Below are 26501 nucleotides of genomic sequence, written 5' to 3'. Positions count from 1 at the left end.
TAGTCCGGTTTCATCAAAGTTGAAAATTTGGTACAGTGTGTAGCCCTCTTCCTCAACTAGTTTTTTCAGTATCGGCAGAAATGCCTTTGCTGCTTCTTCATCTGCACTCACAGCTTCACCTGATAATTTCCCATTATTGTAAACATGACATTTCCTGAAATTTCATTCCAAATTATTGTTTCTTGACAGTTTTCAGCTTTATTTCTGAGGTCTCCAAATATTGCTAATGCTTTTGCATTTATTGTATGCAGACTTTTTCCTGATCTCTTCTTCTATCCAAATCTGATCTTCTCTTCTATCCAAACAGATAACAGACATTCCATCTCTTCCAATTTTTTGTTTTGATCTAATGGATTCTGTTGCACTTTTTTGTTCTAGCTATGAAAGTTGCTTTTATTTTCTCTGCATTCTTTATAATTGTTCTCAGCATTGCCTCATTTAGGCCTGTAGCAAGCACAATATCACATGTTCTTTCATTCTGCTCAAAGTGTTTCACAATTTCATATTTTTCCTCTATCAATATTGCTTTTCTATTTCTCACTGAACCTGTAGTAGCTACAAATTAATATTTCTTTTTTTCTTTCAGAGCTGAATGACTGAAAAATTATCTAAGAATGACATTAAGCTTAGTGCTTCTTGGAGTACCAGGTGCTACACACCATTCAGAATTTGACAGGCAGAATCCACACTGGCCTCCAGTTGATCAATAAACCATTTTAAAGAAAAACTGGAAGTGTTGCCGATTGTCCTTGAAGTGGGAGACGAAAAAGTGTAATTGAAGAAGAAACATTGGTGATGGTATGGCACTGCTTGCAAACAGCCAAAAAATATCGAAGAAGAAATGGGTTATCCGAAGTTTAGTAGTGTGCATTCTTCAAAAAAAAAAATCATTTTCACCCATAAAAGTGCAACTTGTTCAGGATTTGCATGGAGATGACACAGATCGGCAACAAGAGTTTTGTGAGTGGATGTTGCAAAACAGAGATGTATCGATCTTCTTTGGTGATGAGCAGTATTTTACCTTAGTGGTAATGTCAACGGAAACAATATTTTTTTTACTGGTCGGTTAGTGATCCTAATTGGATGGAAGTGACTAACATGCAAAACAACTCCTGTGTTATGGTGTGGGCTGGAAAATGGGATGGTCAAGTGATTGGTCCTTGTTTCTTTGACAACAACATTACTGGAAAAACATACTTAAATATGCTACAGACTTTTTTGACGTATTTTCTGGATGATGTTCCTTTACAACAAAAGATCAACATGTTCTTCCGGCAAGATGGGGGCACCTCCGTGGGCAGGAACGGCAGTGCGTAGCACACGCTTCTTGATTAGACCAGGGTTCGAGCCCATGACCACCAAATACGGAGGATGCGGAAAGGTCAGGGAATGACCACCGCATATTCTCGGAGCAATATGGCCTTAGTTGCTAATGCTCCTAAAAACCAAATAACAAATAACAATCCGGCAAGATGGAGAACCACATTCATTGGTTGCACAAAACTACCTCAATGAACAGTTCCCCAACAGGTGGTTAGGATGATGAAGCCCAGTTTGAATGGCCACCCAGGTCACCAGACTCACACCCCTCGATTTTTTCCCTTTGGGGTCATTTGAAGTCTGCTGTTTACCAGAACTGCCCAGGAAGCAGGTAGTATCATTAGAATGCCATCAAATTACAAAAGAGACATTGATACATGTCAAGACATCATTCACACAAAGAATTCAAAAGTGTTTGCAAGTTGGAAGTGGTCATTTTGAATATCTGTTACAATAAGAATAATTTACTCCATAGTGTGACTTTTGACTTGCCCTGTACAAAATCTATTAAGAAGTCATTGCTGCCACAGAAAGTAGCTATTGATAACGACTCCGTTGTCAGGAAAACAGAAGATATGCTATGCAAAAAGTTTAGATGGAATAATTCACGAAGCGTGAATTATTCCATCTAAATAGAGCAGTTATCTTTTTAAGGACACAAAAGGTACCAATGATATACTAGTATTGATGATATTAAGCATAGGCATTTGATGAATTTGAAATTCATCAAATGCCTGGGCTAAATTTGAAAGTGTCTGGAACTTGACTCAGAATGGCCTGTACTTTTTTAACAGGTATCCCATCCCATCCCTGTTTTAGCAGGGGATGAGATACAACTTTAAAAATATGATGAGATAAGAGTGATGGAATGTACCTGAATAAAAGAGGCACAAGAATATGTCTTATTGAGGCAGCATTAGGTGGCCTGGAAAACTGCTAGTTGGGGCAGAGGCTGATAGACGAATGGCAGCCTTAAGCAAAGGCAAAATTGACTCTTGGAGTGCCTCTATTTGGTATATGATTTAATGTGTATTAAGGCAGATTATGTGGCTTGGGGTAGTCATGGGACAAGCAAATATATGGGCTGTTAAGGTTAATAAGAGCTATCTAGTAACCAAGTAGGCTTATACATTATTTCTAGGAGACATATTAAACAAATGCCTAGTTCTTCCTTGAAAAGAACTAGACAAATTATTGAAGGAGATGGAGAGATGATGCAATTTTTTTTTTTTGGCTAATGCTTTATAAGATTGCTTTCTTGCATCATTTGCCACTATTAATACTAAATTTGATGAATCTGTGGTATTGGTAAATCATCAAATGTATACATTAGAAGAATATTAGAAATATGGTGCCACTCTGAACGGAGGATGCACAATTTGAATATAGAGAGAACCCTACATGATTATTATAAATTATTGGATATACAGAAATCTACAATAAGAATGAACTAAGCCAGTGGTTTTCAACCCTTTTTTAATAATGGCAGCCCTAAGTAATTTATTTTATTTTGCGGCACCCCTACTCAATTTTCTGCCTGTTAGATTCGATTCTCTCTCTGCATATATATATATATGATGGTTATTACAATAATATAATTATAAAAATTACATTTCATAATACAAATTATATATATATATATAGTATATAATAATTTTATTCTTTATATAGTAAACATCAATTATAGATCACCACAAAATTAAAAGGATACTGTACACCTTTTTATAATGAAATAAACATATAAATTTTTAAAAAAATAATAAGTTTAGTAACTTAAACCCAAATTACGTGGCACCCTGGAATGTTGTTGTGGCACCCCAGTTGAAAATCACTGAACTAAGCATTCAAAGAATTCTTTGTTTATTTTGGCACTAGAGAAAAAGGGATGACCCACATTGGTCCGCTGGATATGAATGGGCAGAACTATTAATGATCAGGTGCTGACAAACTAAATAAATATTTTGCATCTGCATTCACACTTAAAGAAGTTTTTAGGGATAAGGATACCAAAACTATACATAATTCTAACTGAAATCTAGATTATTTTATAACTGAGAGGGAAATGAGAGAGACTGTTAAAACTAAAAGTAAAAAAGTTACCTAGACCTCGTGAAATTTATCGAATTATATTACAAGATGCAACAAAAGAGGTAAGCAAATCTTAAGTCATAATTATGAGCACCCTTAAAGACTGTAGATGTGCAAATATTCCTCCTATTAAAAAAGGGGTATCAAGGGGCAAGTGAATAATTACAGACCTGTAAGCTTGATTCCTCGGCCCCGGGTGCCAAGCGATTGACTGAGCGATTTCTACTTGTGCTTTCACTGCGACTTTTTGATAGGTGAATTCTGCGTTCTCTTTTACGTTCCTCTCTTTGAGAAATCCTTTAATTTAGTAGCTCTTGTATCAAAAGTACTGGTAGAGAGCAAGGAAGGAAAGTAACCTTTCTTTATTTTTCATATCTAATAGACTAACTCCTACTAATTTCGCTTGGTCACTCCAGGCACTGCTCCTGCCTCCCCGTGGCGGGGCCGGTAACCTTGGCAGAAAAGTTCATCTGCCAGGGGCTAAAAGGAGCCAAGATGGAACAAAATATGTTTCCTTGTTTAGAACCGACAAGCAGTCGGCTAAACACAGAGCACGAACATGACTCTTCGCAAGCAAAGAGGTTAAAAACCATTTCCTCTGCGACCGAGTTTCCTGCATTTTTAATAATGCATTCATTGTCCACACAACCTGTCGGCAAGCTATCGCCTTTTCTGATACAGAAATGTTTAGAATCGGTTGTTGGATCCCCTAAAATGGTGAAGCGTCTCCAATCAGGAGACCTTTTAATTGAAACCTCAAAAACATCTCATTCGGAAAAATTGTTAAATTTAACAACATTCAACAATATTCCAGTGTCAGTTACGCCCCATAACACCCTGAACTCGTCTAAAGGTGTTATCAGTGAATGGGACCTATTAACTGTTTCTGAAGAAGAAATAGTACAAGAGCTTAGCGAACAAAAGGTGACACATGCACGGAGAATAATGACCAAAAAAGATGGCAACCTACTACCAACTAGGTCTATTATTTTGACGTTCAGCACTCCGAATCTTCCATCTTCTGTCAAAGCAGGTTATTTAAACTGCAAGATTAGACCTTACATCCCGAACCCCATTCGCTGTTTTAAGTGCCAGAAGTACGGCCATGCACAAACTGCATGCAGAGGCGATGCTGTGTGTCCTATTTGTGGTTCTAAGGAGCATTCCCAAGGAGAGTGTACAGTTTCCACTCCTACTTGCCCAAACTGTAAAGGAAGCCACCCTGCATTTTCTAAAGCATGTGACCTCTGGAAAACAGGAAAAAAAATCCAGAAATATAAAGTGGAGCATAAAGTTACATATCCTGAAGCAAGAAAGCAAGTGCTATTAACCATGCCTAGCAGATCATACGCATCAGTGACCAGAAGTAGCCGCTCAATTGCAACACAAACAGATGTCTCCATAGAACCAAGCAGTTCTTTTTCCACCTGGGCCAAAACTGCACTGCTAACATCCAAAAAGAAACTTACAGTCAATGAGACCAACAATACACCAATTAGTATCCCAACTGATGCTATCTCATCATTGCCCGAAACAGCAAAATCAGCAAATGTTGAAGACCAAGAAAAAGGGAAACAATGCAATAGGAAAATGGAAATTGATATTCAACCAGAGGATGAAGAGTCAGTTTTAGAATTATATGCTAATGATACCATAGAAACAGGACGCCCAACCTTTTCAAAGAATGAAAAATCAAAACAAAGCAGACTGAAACCTTCTCAGAAAAAACAGTCAGATCAATCTTATTCAATCAAATCCAAACAATGAATAAATTCATACAATGGAATTGTAGAGGATTACGTAGTAATTTTGATGACCTGAGTGATTTACTTTTTCAAACAAATGCAGTAGGTGTATGCTTACAGGAAACATTTCTATCACCAAAAGTCTCTCTCAGATTCAAAAATTACACCATGTTTAGATGAGACAGAGATTCTGATGGTCCTGCCCGTGGGGGCGTAGCTGTTCTTGTAAAATCTACTATACCATCAAGACATCTCCAGCTACAAACTTCCTTAGAAGTTGTTGCAGTTCGGATGGCATTGGGAATATCATTAACTCTTGCATCCATTTATATCTCGCCCAATTATCCTTGCTCCCTGGCTGAACTTGACAATCTAATTGCACAACTGCCACCTCCTGTCTGCTTATTCGGTGATTTCAACGGCCACCATCCATTGTGGGGATCTTCCACCATGGATAGGAGAGGCCAATTAATTGAATCATTCCTGGATAACCATAACCTGACTCTGCTGAATTCTGGCTCTCCGACTTATATACAACTACCTACAGGTACTACCTCAGCCATAGACTTGTCCATCTGTTCAGCATCTCTTTTTGCAAGCATGAAATGGTTAGTGTTGAATGACCCATTCCATAGTGACCATTTTCCTATTATCAGTTCAATTGAAACCCAGGCTGTGTCATGTCCAAAAGGCCGTACTTCTTGGAATTTTTATAAAGCAGACTGGGTAAACTACTCAGCTTGTGTCCTTCTCGACACTCAATATGTTCAACATCAACATATTGATGACGTAACTGACCACATTACCAGCCAAATCCTATATGCAGCAGAAATTTCCATCCCAAAATCAGACCAATGCAAACATGTACACAAAAACCAGTGGTGGAATACGGATTGCTCTAAAGCAAAAGTAGAAAAAAACCGTGCTTGGAACCGGTTCCGCAAATGCCCAACTACTGCCAACCTAATTTTATACAAAAAACTCAGAGCCAAAGCAAGGCAAATTAGGAAGAAAGCAAAACGTGACTCCTGGATAAGCTTTGCATCAACTATTAACAAAAATACTGACACTCGAATTATATGGAAAAAAATACAAGCTCTCAATGGAAAATTTCCTCCTCAGCAGTCCCCGATAATACAATGGAATGGGCAGGACCTATCCTCTTCTACTGACATTGCAAATGCTTTAGCAGAATCCTTCTATAACATTTCCGCCTCCTCCTCTTATGTCACCTCCTTTCAACGCATTAAATCTGTTGAGGAACGTCATAAATTTAATTTTTCAACTAGACTCTCACTTCCGTATAATCAACCCTTTTCTATAGCTGAACTCAAAGAATCCTTGAGCAAATCTCCAAATAGTGCAGCAGGACCAGACGGCATTCACTACAGTATGCTGAAGAATTTATGTGAAGCTGATTTCTACATACTATTACTCTTTTACAACCGGATCTTCTCAGAAAATACATATCCTCTCTCATGGCGTCATTCCTACATTTGTGCTATTCTAAAACCAAGTAAAGATCCTTCCATAGTTGAGAATTACAGACCAATATCCTTGACAAGCTGTTTGGGCAAAATCTTTGAAAGGATGGTGCATAAGAGGCTCATGTGGGTGCTAGACTCCCAAAACGTTCTTTCCGATCATCAATATGGCTTCCGTAAAAACAGATCTACCCTAGATTTACTACTCAAAATTGAATCTAACATACGTAACGCTTTTGTCATGAGACAACATCTGGTGATGGTGAACCTAGATATTCAGAAAGCATTTGATACCACTTGGCGTCATGGTATTATTAAAGATATACATCAGTTGGGGCTGAGAGGCTACCTTCCACAATTCATCCAGAACTTTTTAAGATTACGCACCTTTCAAGTCCGATACCAAAACATGCTATCAGCAACTCACATTCAAGAAGAGGGTGTTCCTCAGGGTTCCATACTGAGTGCTACCCTATTTGCTATTCGGGTCAACCACGTATTGGAAGAACTTCCAAAATCCATACAAATATACATGTATGCAGATGACCTCACCATATCCTGCCAGTCACAAAGTATGAATACTGTTGAAAGACAGTTACAAATTGCTCTTTCCAGAATAGAATCGTGGACCTTACGTAATGGATACCGCCTAGCTGAGCAGAAATCCACCACTACTCATTTTTGCAAATTACGGTCACTGCATCCCGATCCTGAGCTAAAGATCAATAACATTTCAATTCCTCTTGTTGACACTGTCCGTGTTCTTGGTCTCGTACTGGATAAGAAACTGAACTTTAAAGCACATGTAGCTTATCTTAGAACTATCTGCTTGAAAAAGTTGAATATTCTCCGGTGTGTGTCATCTATGTCATGGGGTGCTGATCGACATACCTTGATCCATCTTTATCGAGCCCTCATCAGATCCCGCTTAGACTATGGCTCTCCAGTGTATGACTCTGCGAGAAGAACTACATTAGAGCAATTAAACTCGATCCAGCACAGTGCGCTGAGAGTTTCTCTAGGAGCTTTCAGAACCTCCCCTGTTCAGAGCCTTTATATCGAAGCTCATGAGCCACCTTTACATCTTCGGAGGAAAACATTACTTTTGATGTTTGCCGCAAAAATTCGCAGTTTGCCCTCCCACCCTAGTTGGAAATATCTGTATAATACCGAATGGGAGTCATTTTACAACAGTAAGCCAAATGAAAACCGACCTGCTGCACTTAGACTTAGAGAACTCACTCAAGCATGGAATATAGACATCAGCAATATATTTCAGGACATGACACTTCCTGATCCGCCTTGGACAAATATTTCTGTTAATTACGACGATTATTTTCAACAGTGGGGTAAGAACACCTTGTCGCCCTCCAATATTGCACAATTACATGAAACTCACTCTTCTAACTCAGAGGCCTGCAAAATATATACAGATGGATCAAAAACTGAGACCCAAGTAGGTGCTGCAGCAGTCTTCCCTTCAGTCACCATTTCTGTTTCATTACCAATAGAATGCAGTATCTTTACTGCTGAACTTTATGCTATTAATTTAGCTCTCGACCGGATAACTGAATTTTTAATTACGACCGCTTTAATATACACCGACTCACTCAGTGCTGTCACTGCTATAATAAGTGGTAACAACTCTTCTCACCCTGTAATAAAACAGATTCGTTCTAAGCTACTTGCCTGTAAGGAATTGAAACAAACTGTGACATTCTGCTGGATCCCAGGACATTCTGGAATAGCTGGCAATGAAAGAGCGGATCATGCAGCCAAACAACCAGAATCCACCATTACGCAGAAATTTCAAGTTCCATATACAGATTACAAACACATTATCTGTAAAGCATGTTATAACAGTTGGTCATTAATCTGGAAAGATTATCCAGGAAATAAACTCTACCAAATAAAACCGGAACCAAAGCTATGGCAATCCAGCTTCAGCAAAAACAGGCGAGATGAAATAATTTTAGGAAGGCTAAGGATTGGGCATACGCACCTCACTCACCTATATCTATTAACTAATGACAGCGCTCCACAATGTACGTTCTGTCAAGTACAACTGACAATTCGCCATTTATTAGTGGACTGTCCCCACTTTCAAAATATCCGCTTAAACACCTTTAAATCAATAGCTAATACACAGTCATCAATAAATTTATTACAGATTCTGGGTGATGATTCTAATGAAAAAGAACTATTTATTTTCCTAAATCGTATAGGAATATATCATAAAATATAGTTATATCCACTATTAGAAAGACACAATATGGCCCTAGCAGCCTATGTGTCGTTAAACACAACAACAACAACAACTTGATTCCTCTGCCAAGGAAAATAAATGATTAAAGATAAGTGGTCAGTGGTTAAAGAAATAATGCAAGATCGTTTTTAGAGGAATGAAGTTATACTGCTTTCACAACATGGATTGGTAGGGGATCTTATCTGTCCACTCTGATTAGCTACAATGGGGTAGTCTAGAACTGGATGAAAAAAATAATTTTGACATATTGCTTAGATTTCATTGATACTGTTCCAATAAATGATTGCTGTACAAATAATTGAACAATTGCATTGTGGTATTAGGAGTAAGTTACTGCTATGGATAAAGAGATGGTTGAGTGGAAGAAGACAGAGTGGTTATTAATGGCCACCACTATTTTCAATGAAGGCATATCATTAATGGTATTGATGAAGGCAATCCAAATTCACTGTCTAAGTTTTCTGTGATGCAAAGGTGGACAGAGTAGTTAGTAAAAACAAATTGGGTGTGCTACTCAGAGATCTCCATAAGTTATGCAAATTGAAAAGTGTTGGTTTTGGCATTTAATGCTGATAAATGCAGTGTACTGCATTTGAGTAACAGTAATATCGAAGAAAAAACATGACAGCACCACATTAAAAGTAGTGGAGAATGAAAAAGAACTTGGGTAATTGTACAATCCAACATGGAGTTTTGTGATCAGTGTAGACACAATAAGATATCAGCATGGACAAGGAGGTTATTATCCCATTGTATAAGGCAATGGTTGTGCCACACCCTAAATATTGCATATAGATTTGGAAGCCTAATTTTAGGGAATGTAGATTTGTTAGAATGGGTTCGGAGAGAAGCAACATTAGTCAAGGACATAAAAGGGTATTTTAAATTAAATTAATATTGATTAAGAAATGTTTTCTTACCAGGAAAGACTGCAGCTCTGCAGTTGCAGCAGCTGGAAACTAGTAACCTGAATGAATACAGATATATACAGTTATACCCAGTTATTTATTAACAAATAAAGTACAAAACCAGTAGCTTTCGGAATGCGTGTCCCTTTATCAACTGATAAGTTAATATAAAATTGGAATACATTACAAGCAAATGTGGCACGTTAATCATGCGTCATTGTTGTAGCACGGATGTGTGCTGCTTTACTTACGCCAGTGATCATCCATCAATAAAACGGTTGTTTCTAGGATGGGATGTAGACGCATGCCTTTCTGGCGATTTAATGCCTTAGGATTGTTTATTATGTTTAGTGACTCTAGCCATAGGCGGTGGCGAAAGTGTCGCGCGTGGTCCACTATCTCAAAGTCGCGCTTGGGGTCAAGATCGTGGTTGGTAGCCCAAAAATGTTCTGCGACCGCGGACTGGTCAGTTTCGGCAAGCCGGATTGCTCTGTCGTGTTCCGTGAGGTGATCCTGGAGACGTCTCGATGTCTCACCTACGTAGCAACTGTTACAGGCCCTACAGGTGATACGGTACACTACATTGCTGCGTAAAACAGGTGTGATAGGAGTCTTCACGCTGGAGACAAGTGAACGTAGGTTCCTACCGGGTAATTGCACACATTTGATGTTGTAACTTCTAAGGACCTTCGAGATACGTCCTGACACTCCTGGATAGTACGGAATGTAGGCGGACGATATGCCGACTTGTTTCGGAGGTCTTGGGTTGGATGTAAGTTCTTCTGCCTGTAACAGGCATCTGTTTAGTACATGGGATGGATAACCGCATCTGGTTAGGTCCGTCTTCACACGGGAGATCTCGTTACGTCTAATTGTGTCGGTGCTGGAATGGCTCCAGGCCCTGGAGAATAGGGTGCGGGCAGTGCTATTAAGATGGCTTGGAGCATGGCCGGACCTGTAGTTGGTGAATTGACCGCACCACATGGGTTTGCGGTATACTGATGTCTCTAGACGTGGGCCTACGCGATGCACTAGCACGTCCAGAAACGGGAGCGAACCGTTCACCTCTGATTCTACGGTAAACTTGATGAAATTGGATAGGGAGTTGAGGTGTTCTAGTAGTACCGTTTCAGAACCACGTGGTATTATGGTAAAAATATCATCGACGTATCTACACCACGTTGTAATAGGTGTAGGTGGGTTCTGGTGTATCTGCTCCTCCAGATCTTCCATGGCGATGTTAGCTACTACGGAACTGACAGGGGCACCCATAACAGTGCCATGTACTTGTTGTAGAGTGAGTCTTCAAAGGTGAAGATGCTGCTAGAGAAGACTCACTCTACAAACCTTTGTAGAGTGAGTGACCAAGCCATCTCAATAGCACTGCCCGCACCCTATTCTCCAGGGCCTGGAGCCATTCCAGCACCGACACAATTAGACATAACGAGATCTCCCGTGTGAAGGCGGACCTAACCAGATGCGGTTATCCATCCCATGTAATAAACAGATGCCTGTTACAGGCAGAAGAACTTACATCCAACCCAAGACCTCCGAAACAAGTCGGCATATCGTCCGCCTACATTCTGTACTATCCAGGAGTGTCAGGACGTATCTCGAAGGTCCTTAGAAGTTACAACATCAAATGTGTGCAATTACCTGGTAGGAACCTACGTTCACTTATCTCCAGCGTGAAGACCCCTATCACACCTGTCTTACGCAGCAGTGTAGTGTACCGTATCACCTGTAGGGCCTGTAACAGTTGCTACGTAGGTGAGACATCGAGACGTCTCCAGGATCGCCTCACGGAACACGACAGAGCAATCCGGCTTGCCGAAACTGACCAGTCCGCGGTCGCAGAACATTTTTGGGCTACCAACCACGATCTTGACTTTGAGATAGTGGACCACGCGCGACACTTTCGCCACCGCCTATGGCTAGAGTCACTAAACATAATAAACAATCCTAAGGCATTAAATCGCCAGAAAGGCATGCGTCTACATCCCATCCTAGAAACAACAACGTTTTATTGATGGATGATCACTGGCGTAAAGCAGCACACGTCCGTGCTACAACAATGACGCATGATTAACGTGCCATATTTGCTTGTAATGTATTCAAATTTTATATTAACTTATCAGTTGATAAAGGGACATGCGTTCCGAAAGCTACTGGTTTTGTACTTTTATTTGTACTTTATTTGTTAATAAATAACTGGGTATAACTGTATATATCTGTATTTGAACTATGGACCCCAGTACTCCAGGCCCATTCGTTACTAACATGAATGAATGTTTTAAAGCTTTAAATGGGTTGAGTAAACTAAATAAAGGGGGTGGCAAAATGAAGTGGGTAGTGTTTTGGCTGATGCTATAAACTTGCTTCCTTGTTTCATTTTTCTACTTCTAAAGCTAATACTAAATTAAACAAGAGTTACCTCCATTGATTTTCTAATAATTTTCTTATATGTAAAGTAGAATCTCTAACTCTGCTGAAGCTGTCTGTATTGACATTTGTATCTTGGACTTCAAAATTGCTTTGCTGGAATTTCTTGATCCGTTTTGGTTGTGTTCTCTCCCATGTTCTACCCCCCCCCCCATTGTTTTATGCATGCATAAAACTGTCCAGCATGCACACATATGACTGACTTGTTTCTGAGTTATTAATATCTAATTATTAGGTGTTAATAATAATTAATATCTATTAATTATCTTAATGATTATTAATATTTAAAAGAACTCCGTGTTAATTTTATAGTAAAAACAGTGTAGTGGTAGATGACTTTCATCAACCGGTGAAATACCACCACTTTGCTTACTGGAGGCTTGAAGTGGTGAAACCCATGTTTAGTCTCTAGAGCAAAGTTTCTGCCATCCCCTTCTCCCCATACTTAGTACCGTGCATGGGTCCTTCAACCCATGCACGGTACTAAGTATTATAGGTTTTGATACCTTTCGTGTTTGGGGTTCTCATAAAAAAAAAAAAAAAAAAGTTTTAACTAGAAAATTAATTTATCTTCTGAGCTTCATTATCTCTGCAGCAATATTAAAGTAATTTGAATATACATTCTTTTTGCATGGACCTAGGGGAGGAGGCTATAGGAATTTACATATTTATTATAACTATTCTTTTGGCACCCAGTAAACTACATTACAGTAAACAATGAGATGTTCATCCATGTGGCAGCCTACAGGCTCAATTTTACAATATGAGTACTGTTGGCCACAGCAGAGATTCCTGTTCATCCTGTAAGACAGTGGTCTCAAACTGGCGGCTGCAGGCCGCATCCGGCCCCTGAAGCAATTTTACACGGCCCGCGAATACATTTCAATTATGATTTGTTGTAAATACGGTGCTTATAATTTTAGAGACATAGAGATATGGACTGAGCTTATGTGCACGACTGCTATTGAAGGAAAAAGAGATGGAATGAATATGTTGGGGCTTTGTCTTTGTCACTGTATGCTTGTATGCCAGGCCACGTGACTGGGGTAAGGTGGGAGAATTTCCCACGTCGGTACAATCAGTAAATTTAGTTCGCCAGCCGACAGTTGGTGGCGCTTCAGTATTGTGGTGTTTCAGATTTTTTCTGTTGAGTTGGTACTTCTGATATATATTTTCCTTGAGTCAGTCACTAGTTGGTTGGTTAGCTGGATGCACAGCTGCGCAGTTCATATTGCTATATAGATGGAGACAAACTAACGTACGGCCCGTCAGCTGCTTTCAGATCATGCATTCAGCCCGCATGCAATTTGAGTTTGAGGCCACTGCTGTAAGAGATCCAACACTATCTGTGTAGAGTGAACTGTGCTCTCTCTTGGCTAGAAAAAATATTTCCTCCAAATTTATTCTTAAATCATTGGGAAAAAAATGAAGTCATTCTGAGGGAGCTTTAAATAATGATCATTAGTTGTCATGCCATTAACAAAAATCTGCATATTTTCTTGCATCATTAATAAAATCATGCTTAATTTAACTGAGTATTTGGAAAAGAATGTTGCTAGACACTTAGACTTTGAACAAAAGCTTAGAATACTAGTCTTTTTTTTTTTTTTTTTTTTTTTTTCTCTCTTGGAGCACAATGCATTCTTATTGATAATTTTTTGATAATTTATTTATCCCTATTTTGTGTTACAATTGTTGGGAGATAACAGCAAGAAGGGAGGGAGAACACATAAGCCAGAGGCTTTTTAGGGGGTGTTCCCTTTGAAAAAGATAACAATAAAAACAGATACATCATGAATCGGACATGTTTCTACATTCCATTACAGAGACTTCGTAAACCAACCACACATGTCGCGTGGTTAACAACAGTACTTATAATTACATTGTGAGTACTTTTACAATAACAAGTATGAAAGAAAAAAATATGAAATAATTGCATAGTGTGTTACAAGCTTTTTGACAGCTATTCCTTCAACTTGTTTACACAATTTCCAAACTGGTATGCATTGTGGAAAGTTCAGGAGTTGAGTGGAAGGTGGTTTAGATCAGACATCCCTGGTGATGTGTTCAGTCAGGAGCTTCTTGAACTTGTTTAGTGAAATGGCATTTTTGATGTTTTCAGGAAGATTATTCCAGGTTTTTGCGCCTCTGTATTTTATATTTTTCTGACCTATGGCTTTTCTAAAAAGCGGAACCTTCAGGTTCACTTCATTTCTTAAATTATATCTTATTCCTTCTTCTTCTATTGTTTTAAAAAAGGATCTGAAGAGAGGAGGAAAGTTCGGTGTTTTCAAAGCATTGTAGACAAAGACCGCCTCAGCTTTTTGTATCAGTTGGTAGATGCTTAAGAGTCTCGCTTCCTTATATCTCAAAGTCACCGATGCATTCCAGGGAAGGCCCAAAATTGAACGAACACATTGATTGACAATTGAATTGATTCTCGTAAGGTTATATTGACTGGTCGTACCCCATGAGATGATTCCATATGTGAAGTGAGGCTGTATTAAGGGAAGGAGGTACCCAGGCAGAGGCTCGGGCAAGTATTCCTGCTAGTGACGAAGTTTTCTTTCGTAAGGTGATCATTTGTTTATCCCAACTCAGCTTGTCATCTAGCCAGATTCCTAGAAACTTGGTATCATTCACCCTTTCCAGTTGTTTTCCTTTGTATGTTATTTCGAAATCAATATTTAATGGTTTATTTTTCGTCCTAAACACCATATATTTGGATTTTTCTGGGTTTAGTATCAGCTGATTCTTTTGAAGCCAACTATGCATTTCAGAGAGCAGGGCAGAGATCTTGCATTGAAGTTGGTTAGGGTCTTTATCAGTGATTAGAATGGAAATGTCATCGGCATACGCTACTAGGTGGGAAGATGGAAGATGAGAGAGAAATTCATTAATGTAAAGAACAAATAGGATAGGTCCGAGAAGTGAGCCTTGAGGTACTCCCCTGGAGAAATAAGAAATGTCTGAAAAAGACTGGTTTGTTTTAACGACAAATGGCCTATCAGTAAGGTAGTCTTCAAGGAGAAGGTTAATTTTTCCTCTCAAGCCAAGATTGTTGAGCTTGTTGAGTAGGATATTATGATTTATGCAGTCAAAAGCTTTTGATAGGTCTAGAAATAGTGCTGTTGCATAGTGACCCTTTACAAGACAGTCCGTCATCCTGGAGCAGAAGTCAACAATTGCCAGGTCAGTGGATCTTATGCAAACTATATATCTTTCCCACCACTAATTCTTGTAAATGTTTTTACAAAATGTCTTTAATTAACCTCTGTACCACTGATTGTTTATTACTAATTCTTTTTGTTACAAATCTTTCTAATGTTACTAAGCAGATTTTCTTACTACTACTTAACTTCCAATTTTCTCAGGTAAAATTCCACTTCTCTCGGTTCCTACTGCTGTAACTTGGCAGCCACAGAGTCCTACTGTTTTTGCTGTAGGGGATAGTAGTGGTATGGTTGTGATCAAAGACATTCGTGGTACAGTTAGCCCAGTCCTGAAATTTAGACCACACGAGAGGCCCATTTTTAAATTGGTATTTTCGTCTAATAATAGGTGAGTAATAGTCCAGTATTTTTATATTTCTACCATAGCATGTTCCTGAAATGCTAGCCATGCTATTGTCCCTCTAGTAACAGCTTGAACTTATGCTCTTTAGAAACGACTACATTTATCTTTGATTCACCCTAAATTAACTATCATTTTAAATCAAATATCATGAACACTGTTATTATCGATTTCAAAATTGTTTCAGAGATGTTGTCAGATAACAGATAGCTCCATTTATGTGTTAAGCAGTGAATAAGTGTGTCAAATCGACACAAGCAGCTTGCAGAAGAGAACTAACTTGAAAATAACTTTCCTTACATCTATGATATAACCCTATTACTGAGCTGCATAAGACAGAGTAGCATAATTATTTAAAACTCTTTCAAACCAAATGTTGAAATAGTATGCATTCCCCTCTTTACCAAACTGCTGAATTGGGCCAATATGGCCCAGTAATAGTTATATTCAATCGCAAATTTCATCTACACACCACTTAGCTGGTCATTCAGATTCAATATCTTTATATACTGCTCTAAGCAAGGTTGCTAACTGAGACTACATAGCATCTTGTGATTGGGCAAAATAATTCCAAAACTGGTAATGATAGTACCTTTGGATTCTTAATGAACAAATGAGTGCTGAGGCTTTACAATTGTTAATGACTTCACACGGCTATTTCATGTACCAGGCAATCATAATCACTCTTAGTTTATCTTTTCCTCACCAACAAGCCATCAGAGTTAATAGTCCCCTAGGTACCTTGGATCACAACTTGGTGATGTCCTCTCTCTCTCTCTCTCTTCATGTCATTTGGCATTAGTTACAGGAACATAAAAGGAATGATATACATGATTGCTATTCCTTTTTTTTAATGATTAGATTACCATTTTAAATCTTGCTATCTAAATGTTTGCTCAGATCATGTCAATGAAATTATTCTTGGGTTGAAATCCTTCATTCTGCATCTCACCCAAAAATCTCGTCCTGTATTTAAGCCTTGGTTTTCCAAAAAAAAATGAGCTAAGACTGTTTGAGGTAAGAATGTAGAATAACGGAATTGGCTTATATCGAAGCCTACACTAAAGCATGCAACAGGTGTAAAATGGTTATTAATACTCCATACTCGATTGGAACAGGCGAAAAATAGAAAATTTGCTTGTTGTCCAAATGGTAGTTGAGCATTCTGCCCTTTTGCCAAAGTCAAGAGACCAGGACTATAATCTTCTAATCTCTCTCTCTCTCCACCAAAAAAACACTTTCTCTTTTTCTCTCTCAGCGTTATCCTGTACAAATCTCAAATAAAATCTGCCCCATGAAATATTGTTCCTACATCTTGGGATGCTGCCCCGAAAACCTCTCTCAAGTTCTAATTATTCAAAAGATGGTAATCACATTAATGACCAATCTTTCATATAGTCTCTGTTCATAAACATTCAATTTCTGTTCCATGCCTTTTCTGTAGACACTTCCGTGGGCCACTGTTCTTCTGAATTGGCACCTGTAATTCCCTCCATTTTTTTCAAAACTAGTCCAAACACATGCTGCAACTTGTCAGCATCCATTTACTGTCCAACTCCAAAACTCACGGAACCAACTTTTTCCACTTCCCCATTTATCCCTTCTACTTCTATTATGTGTAATCTTCCTTCAGAATCTACAGAAATACAAGTCTAATGTCAACAAGATACCTTTCACATTTGGGGTTTTCATAAAAAAAAAAAATTCTCCTTATTAATGATGTTTTATTCGATACTTACTTTATATTAATTTAATTAATATTTGAAACAGTATTCTTCTCTTTAGATTGACTTAGCATAAATATAGTTGTCAGGTGAACCAAAGAGTATAAGCTCAAGCTGTAATTTTAGAGACAACAGCAGTGTTATTTTCTCACTGTTTCAGTACCTGCATTGAATAGTGCCCCATTTTTTTTTTTTTTTTATTAAAATGTACCCATCTCTTTGATGCAGCATGACAAGAATTAACTCTAGATTGGAATTTCCAAAATTGTGTTGTTCGCGTTATTATTAGAGCATAAATTCTTTAAGTAAATTTTTAGGAGCGCATGAACTATTTAAATGAATTATTCATTGATGTTTATCCTTCCACTGAGACATAATGACATTTATAACCACTTAGAAACTTATAATGGTCAAAATAGTCGATATGAACACTATTTTATTTTTAAAGCATTTATTCCGAGATATTATCCTGAAAGTGGAAGCAAATATTAGAAATGCCTTTGCCAGAGCAGATGTCAAAGAACATCTGGTATAAATATATTTCAATATTGAAAAGCATGCAATAATGCAGTGAAATATGACACCTTGCAGTATTATAAGGACATTTATCTAAATTTATACAAAACTCTATGATGAACTGACCTTTTCAAATTCAAATACAAACCTTCCTTTAAAAAACATGAACAAGAAGGATGGAATGTTGATACGCCTTATCCAATAAAAAAATTTTATTGGATAAGAAGCATTAAATCTAAGGCAGTACATCCACTTGGCATAAAGCACGAGGAAAACGAAAATGAAAGTAGGAGTGTATTATAGAATGAACCAACAAATCAGAATGCCTTATACAGAGGGATTTGAACTTTAAAGATATTGACTGGACTTGTAGATTCATTGCTCACCCAACAGCAAGAATTTTGTGGATTTATTGAATGATTGTTTTCTAAAGCAGCATGTAAGAGAGGCAATAAGAGGAAGCAATACTCTTGATCTGATTATCAGCAGTGATTCTTCATGCATTAAGAATCTACAGGTAAACGACCCATTAGGTGGCAGTGATCACAGTGTACTGGTGTGGGATTAACTTAAAAGCATAACTACTGTCAAGGATAAAGGGAAGGGCTTTTGCTGTTGTAAGGGTTACTACAGTGGTCCCAAGCAGATTTTAAATTCTATGCAGTGGGATCAACTGATGATCTAACAGAATTCTGAATAAGAAACATTTGGGGAATAAATTGTAGAAGGTACTTGGTTTTTCATACCAACTAAGAAATACAGTTCAAGGCTTAGACCTAAATGGATGTCAGATGAAGTGATGACACTTGTGGCAGAGAAGAAAAATGAATGGTATGCATAGAAATTATCAGGTTATATAGAAGCCTGTGGAATATATAAATTAGACTGCAATCATGTCACAAAGGCAAGCTAAGACAGACTGAGAAGTCTGGCAAAGAATGCAAGAAAAGCAGCAAAGACTTTTTTACTTATGTAAACACTAGAAGGAAGGGGATGAATCAAATTGGTCCACTTGATATCGATGGTTCAACTGTTGATGATCCTGCTCAGGTTACTGACCAACTGAATATGAGTATTTTGCATTTACATTCACACACGAGGTATTCTTTAAGGAGGAGATGCCAAAAGTTTATCAAGCTTTAACAGGGAGGTAAATGATTGTGATAACTGAGTGGAAGAGAAAATTTTGAAGCTAAACATAAAAATGACACCTGGGGTGGATGAGATCAGAGGAGGTGCATGTGGACTGGAAAGTGCAAGTGTATCCCCAATTCACAAAGGAGGGGATCAAAGGGTGACACAAGTAATTATAGCCCAGTTAGCTTAGCTTCTATTCCAGGGAAAATAATGGAATCTCTAATTAAAGAAGTAATGCAGGTTCACTTAAACAGGAATGCAGTTATGCTGCTTGCTATGCTGCTTGCAGTCACAGCACGGATTTCTTAAAAGGTGACTTTGTCTGACCAGATTGGTTAGATACTACGATGCAGTAATAATGTGGTGCACTATGGCTATAGATGCCCATGCGCTTAAAAAATTCCCAAACAAACAAACAAGCAGTAATAATTGAAATGGATGCAAAAAATAATTCTGATATATACCTTGGATTTCAGGAAAGTGTAGATACTGTTGCATATAAAAGACTACTGTACAAATTGGAGCAATGTGGCATTAAGGGAAAGTCACTGCTATGGATAAAGGGACAGTTGAGTGGTAAAAGACACAGTGGTTATTATTGAACAGTACTCTTTGTGGGGTAATATTAGCAGAGTCCCCCAGGGTCATTGTTGTTTTCTATATTTATGAATTAAATTGATGAAGGTATATCCGGCATAAGTTTGCAGATGACACAAAAGTTGGCAAGTTGGTTAATGACAGTAATCAAGGTACGCTATAGCAAAAAAGATCTAAAAAATTAGGCAGATGGGCAGAGAAATGGCAGTCGAAGTTTAACATTGAGAATTGCAAGATACTGCATATGGGTAACAGTGATCCCAAAATTAATGTACCAACTGTGTGGTACTACACTTAGATTAATCAAAAATGAAAAAGACCTATGGTTAATTGTGCAATCAGATATGAAGTTCTCTGAGCAGTGCAGTCAGGCAAGCTCATACAGTAAGGTTTGGCAACCTGCAGCTCACGAGCCGCATGCGGCTCTTCGAAAGTGTAACTGTGGCTTTTTAACTTTTAGCCCACTGTAAGACAAGAGCGGCACGCAGTGGGCGGTGACATGAATATAACATTAGTTTCAGTTGCCTCAAACACTTCTCAGTTTAGTTTGCATGCACATTGCAAGCATTAATAAATAATATTTAAAAATATATTTTTTTAATAAAACACCTTCCCACTCTATACAATTTCTTAAAAATCACCCCCCCCCTCCCAGCTTCAGCTGAGGTGCTGCTCTTCGGATTCTTTTTTTTTTTTTTTTTTTTTATTAGATCAAAAATGGCTCTTCACTCAAAAAAGGTTGCCAACCCCTGTCATACAGTTTTGATTGTCCCATTCTTCAAAAGACTGTGGTTAGGTTAAGCTGTGTTTTGAGCACTTCATACAGGTCTGGAGGAATGTAGATCTGCTTGAATGGCTGCAGAGAAGGGCAGCGAGATTGATGAAGGGAACAAAAGGTTGGCCCTACCAAGAATTCATTTCTGCAAATTGCAGCATCTGGAGACTTGGATGAGTACCTGTGAGGTGATGTGATTTGAGGTATTTAAGGCTTTGAATGGACTTAGCAAGCTCACTGCTGATGGCATTCTTCATCTTGCTCAGACTGCACATATGAGGGGGGACATAAATTCAAATTGCAGAAAGATGATTGCAAAAGAGATGTGCAGAGTTTTGCCTTCAGCCAGTGGGTGGTTGATTGTTGGAACAAACTTCCATCTATTGTGGAAGTGGGTAGTTTTAATAACTTCAAAGAACTAGACAGATTATCAGAGGGACTGGACAGGTGATGTGAGAAGTTAGTATTATATAAAATGGGAATTGTAGTGCACTTTTACAAATGAAAAAAAAAAAAAGTGATTTAAGAAACACTCCTTTTCCTTAAAATCATCCATTTTAAGAAAATAATGTATCAAGTGATGAAATATATTCATTACTTATTTCTTCAGAAAATCTAGGGGTAGAAATAATTTTAAATTATTTTTATTATCAGTTAAAAGTTATTTTTTCTCCATATTTTGCTTGAATTTTTTATTGAATAAGGAGTGTCAACATTTAAATCTTTTAGTTGGAGTCTGTTGAAACTGACCAATTGCTTGGTTTTTTTTTTCAAGTTCCATTTATATAAAAAAAATTACAATTTTTTTTCCCAATTTTTACACTATTTACTGTTATTTAAGAGTTATATAAGGTAGAAAAAAAGTAAATAAATTTGAAAGATTCTTTTTCACAAATGGAAAGAAAATTCAAATTTCACATCTCTTCCTTATTGTAAAGGTGGTAATAAAAAATATCAAACAGAATGAAAATAAATGGGCCTGTTGTACTGGGTTCCTGGATTCCATAAAGAGATAAATAATGCATAATCCGGTGAAAAACTTTTAATAACAAATGTCGTGAAGCTTTCAGGGTTAAATGGGCTTCATCAGCAAATTCTAACGGGATAAAGACATTAAAGACAAAATTTAACAGATACAGAGTTGTGCTTGCAGTGATGCATGAATGGTCACAGGATTAAACATTCAACTACTAGATTGCTGCTCGTTGTTGTTGCACGGACAAATGTGGATTTTCTGGCAGCATTTATCCAGTTTAAAGATAGTTGCCTCCAAGATATGGTGTAGCCTCGTGTCCTTGAAGCGATTCATAGTTCTTGAATTGCATGATGATATGTTAAGTGACTCTAGCCAGGGGTGGTGTCGAAAGTGTCGGGATTGGTCAATCACTTCGTAATCGTGCTTGGGGTTAAGGTCATGGTGGGTCGACCACAAGTGTTTCGTGATTGCGGATTGGTCAGTCTCACCAAGACGAATTGACCTGTTGTGCTTTGCAAGGCTGTCTTGGAGGTGTCTTGAGCTCTCCCCCATGTAGCAGCTGCCACAATCTTTGCAAGTTACGCGGTATATCACAGTGCTGTGCAAAAGAGGGGCGACCGGGGTCTTCACATTAGAAACCAGAGAACGCAAGCTCCTACTGGGTAGTTGCATGCATTTTATACGGTATTCCTGGAGGATTTTCGAAATTTGGCCCGACTGCCCGGATAGTAGGGAATGTAGGCATTTATCATGCATTGATGACAGTCTTTGGTTGATCATGAGCTCTTATGCTTGCAATAAGCACTTGTCTATATGGTTGTTCCATCTGATATATAGTTGGTAAACTGCCTGCACCACATTGGCTTATGGTATGCCTAGGTTTCCAGGTGTAGGCCCACACGTTTTACCACGACATCTAAGAATGGAAGGGACCCGTACACTTCTGACTCTAAAGTGAACTGGATGAACACTGACAACGAATTGAGGTACTCCAGTTATGTTGCTTACAACCCGCCTGTACCTATTACAACATGGTGCAGATACATTGATGACATCTTCACTGTCATCCCATGTGATTCTGAAGCAACATTACTAGAGTACCTCAATTCGTTGTCATCCAGTTCACTTTAGAGTTAGAAGTGGACGGGTCCCTTCAATTCTTAGATGTCATGGTAAAACGTGGGCCCACACCTGGAAACCTCAGTATATCGTAAGCCAATGTGGAGCGGGCAGTTTACCAACTACAGATCGGGCCACACCCCTAGCCATCTCAAAAGCACAGCCCATACCCTATTCTCCAGTGCTTGGAGCCATTCCAGCTCGGATGAAGCTAGGTGCACTGAGATTTCCAGAGTGAGAACAGACCTGGTCAATTGTGGCTATCCAACCCACATATTAGACAAGTGCTTATTGCAAGAGCTCATGATCCACTGAAGATGTACAAATGTATCCCCAATTCACAACGATCTTTGCAAGCTACTGCGTAACTTGCAAAGATCGTTGCAGCTGCTACATAGGGGAGAGCACGACAGGTTAATTTGTCTTGACCAATCCGCAATTGTGGCACACTTCTGGTCAACCCACCATGCGTGATTACGAAGTGATTGACTAATACCGAGACTTTTGCCACCGCCTCTGGCTAGATTGCTTAACATATCATGCAATTCAAGAACTATGAATCGCTGCAAGGGCATGAGGCTACATCCTATCTTGGAGGCAACTATCTTGAAACTGGATAAACGCTTGCAGCATGTCCACACACATCTGTGCAATAACAATGAGCAGCAATGTAGTAGTTGAATGTTTAATCTCATGACCATGCACGCATCACTGCAAGCACAACTCGTTAAATTTTGTCTCTAATGTCTTTATCCCATTAGAATTTGCTGATGAAGGGGGGCGCCTCCGTAGCCAGGTGGGAAGGAGCAGCAGTGCGTAGCACACGCTTCTTGATTAGACCGGGGTTCGAGCCCGTCACCACCAAATACGGAGGATGTGGAAATGTCAGGGAATGACCACCGCATATCCCGGAGCAATATGGCCTTAGTTGCTAATGCTCCTAAAAACCAAATAACAATAACTGATGAAGGGGCCCATTTAAACCTGAAAGCTTCACGCCATTTGTTATTAAAAGTTTTTTGGTGGATTATACAGTAATTATCTCTTTATCAAAATGAATATTATAGTTGTAGAAATTTAGATGAACATAGAAAAGAAATTGTATGTGAATGTGGAAGAAAAGTACAAACAACTTATTTGTATAGTCATAAAAGATATACATATAAGAAGTCTTATGGAACTTAAAGGGAAAAAGAAGAATTTTCTATTTCCCCCCCCCCCCTTTGAAAAAAAAAAAAAATAGCACTAGCATTAGTAAGGCATATGATGCAAAAAAGCAAGCGTACACATCAGCCAAAAAAAATTCCCCTTTCACACAATCATTCACTTTAAAGGTGTATCCAGTTCTTCCTTGAATTTATTTAAGCTATCAATTTCCATAACGACAGATGGAAGTTTGTCCCAGCAATCAACCACCCACTGGCTAAAGGTTATTTCCGAACATTTATTCTGCAGTCATCAATTTGAATTTTTCCCCCCTCAAGTTTGTAATCTGAGCAAGAGTAAGAATCCCATCAGCACCGAGCCTGCTCAACCCATTCAAGGCTTTATACACCTCAGTCAGATTACCTCGCAGGTTCCTAGTCTCCAGATGCTGCAATTTGCAGAATTTAAGCCTACCTTGGTAAGGCACCCCTTAGTTCCCCTCACCAATCTTGTTGCCATTCTCTGTACTCATTCTAGTAACTCTACATCCTTCCTATATTGAGACCTCCAGACCTGTATGCACTACTCAAGGCTTGGCCTGACCATTGCCGCATACGAAGGAATAATCACCTTCTTCCTACTAGCAAAATTTCTGTATATCATAGACAAGACAGTATGATCTGCTCTGGCAACCTGTCTACTCTACTCAGAAAACTTCATATCTAACTGCACAATTACCCCCAGGTCTTTTTCATTCTGTACCACCCTGAGTGTAGTACCACACAGTTGGTACGTTTCTCTGAGGTTACTTCTACCTATATGCAATACTTTGCATTTGTCAATATTAAACTTCAGTTGCCACCTCTCAGCCCATCTGCTCAACTTCTAGATTCTGTTGCAGTAGTGTCCGTGACATTAAACTGTCATTAGCAACCCTATGAACCTTTGTATCATCTGTAAACTTGGACATTCAGCATGATATACCATATCCATTGATAAATATACAAAACAATAATGGGCCCAACACTGAACCTGGGGAACTCCACTAATAAAATTAGTCCACAAAGTGCAGTTATTCCATTAATTAGCACTGTCTTCTCCCACTCAACCATCCTTTTATTCATTTTTGGACAGAGGGTTTGGAAGGCCCAGTTGTGAAAGTCGTAACTAAACATAACCATGCAGCTCAAACTGCAAGGTCGGAAGCATTGCAATTGATTGGTCAAATATGGCAATATGCAACAACCACGAACGAACGACCACAGAAAATTGTTGCATCAGTTATTGCAGAGGCTCATACCAATGTCACGGCATTACTTTCTAAAAAGGATTCACTTAAACGAACCATTTGTCGTGTTCGATGCAACAATGGTACTCCTGATTTACCGAGCAATCTCCAGGACCTAGTAATTCCACAAAATTATCAAGAAATTATTATCGATGGCAATGTACAACAGTTTTTAATTATATTATAAATCAACAGGGATTGCCTTTATTTTAGATATAGGAAGCTTCTTTTCCAACTCTCCTAGTCAATATCAATGATTAATTGTGAGTTGCTCTATTCCTGTGAACATGACGCCCGAAAAGTTCTAGTCTGACTTAAGGAATGTAGAGAATACCCCCCCCCCCATATCCAATTTTATTAGACCCCTAAATTTAACTCTAAAGTCCAGCTACAGGGCCAAAAGAAATAATCGGTCCATATTTATTAAACAGTTTAGACCTTCAAAAATCTAATTTTATGCCAATCCACATAATGGTTTCCTTGCTGCCAGAGGTATGGTGTTTGAAGACAGAAGTCTTGAGCGCTCATTGTTGAGACCACACGGTCTGAACACTACAGTTCTGACAGTAGGGAAGATGTCCCACCTGTTTTGCAAAATTGATATCGCCATCCTCAAGAATTATTAGCGAGTTGGACTAGGAGAGTTGGAAAAGAAGCTTCCTATATCTAAAATAAAGGTAATCCCTGTTGATTTATAATATAATAGAAAATAGGAATTATCAAGCACTTAATAGCTCTCAATTATCAAATCTATTAAACAGTTTTTAATGTATGATTCTCAGGACGAACTGCTCCCGGGTCGCATGCTTATTTTTTCCACTAGTAACAATCTTCAGTTATTGGCGCATAGCCAGGAGTGGTTTTCTGATGGAACAAGAAGTATGCTGCAATTTCTGCTAGAATCAAAAGAATAGTCCAAGATTTTCAAAATCATAATGTGATTGATTACCTTAGAGGCATTGCATACAACTTCGAGTTTTAAACAATAATAATGTGCATTTATTCTGTGATTGATTACCTTTGATTGAATCATTCTATTAAAACAAAATAAATTAGAATTAATAAAAAATTAGGTGTATTATTTACATTTCTATAGCCTATTCATTATCTACTGGGGCGAAATGTTTGTTATTTGGTTTTTTTTTTTTTTTTAGGAGCATTAGCAACTGAGGCCATATTGCTTCGGAGATATGCGGTGGTCATTCCCTGACCTTTCTGCATCTTCTGTATTTGGTGGTCACGGGCTCGAACCCCGGTCTAATCAAGAAGCGTGTGCTACACGCTGCCGTTCCTGCCCACCTGGCTACGGAGGCGCCAAGGGCGAAATGCAGGGGGCAACTTATCCGGATCCCGAAATTAAATTGCTCACAATAAAAACACTTTTTCAGGCTGTAACA

At 38.5% G+C, this 26501-nt stretch overlaps 2 protein-coding genes across 4 annotated transcripts in view; one reads left to right on the top strand and one right to left on the bottom strand.

Moving 5' to 3' along the window:
• The window catches only part of Cortactin (cortactin), a 312424-nt gene that overhangs the window by 4291 nt on the left and 281632 nt on the right, over positions 1-26501 (bottom strand). The gene's annotated exons all lie outside the window — the stretch shown is intronic.
• LOC150075010 (methylosome protein WDR77-like) overlaps positions 1-26501 on the top strand; it is a 136854-nt gene that overhangs the window by 96482 nt on the left and 13871 nt on the right. For all 3 annotated transcript variants that reach the window (XM_090388925.1, XM_090388924.1, XM_090388923.1), the window contains one exon: positions 15628-15814. In XM_090388925.1, coding sequence (XP_090245051.1) covers positions 15628-15814 — 187 coding nt within the window. The remainder of the gene's footprint in view (positions 1-15627; positions 15815-26501) is intronic.

The sequence above is a fragment of the Mastigoproctus giganteus genome, chromosome 14 (genome assembly GCF_048544385.1).
Source record: "Mastigoproctus giganteus isolate SK-2022 chromosome 14, ASM4854438v1, whole genome shotgun sequence".
Lineage (NCBI taxonomy): Eukaryota > Metazoa > Arthropoda > Arachnida > Uropygi > Thelyphonidae > Mastigoproctus > Mastigoproctus giganteus.
The sequence above is the reverse complement of the archived record's forward strand: the minus strand, read 5'-3'. Positions and strand labels throughout refer to the sequence as shown.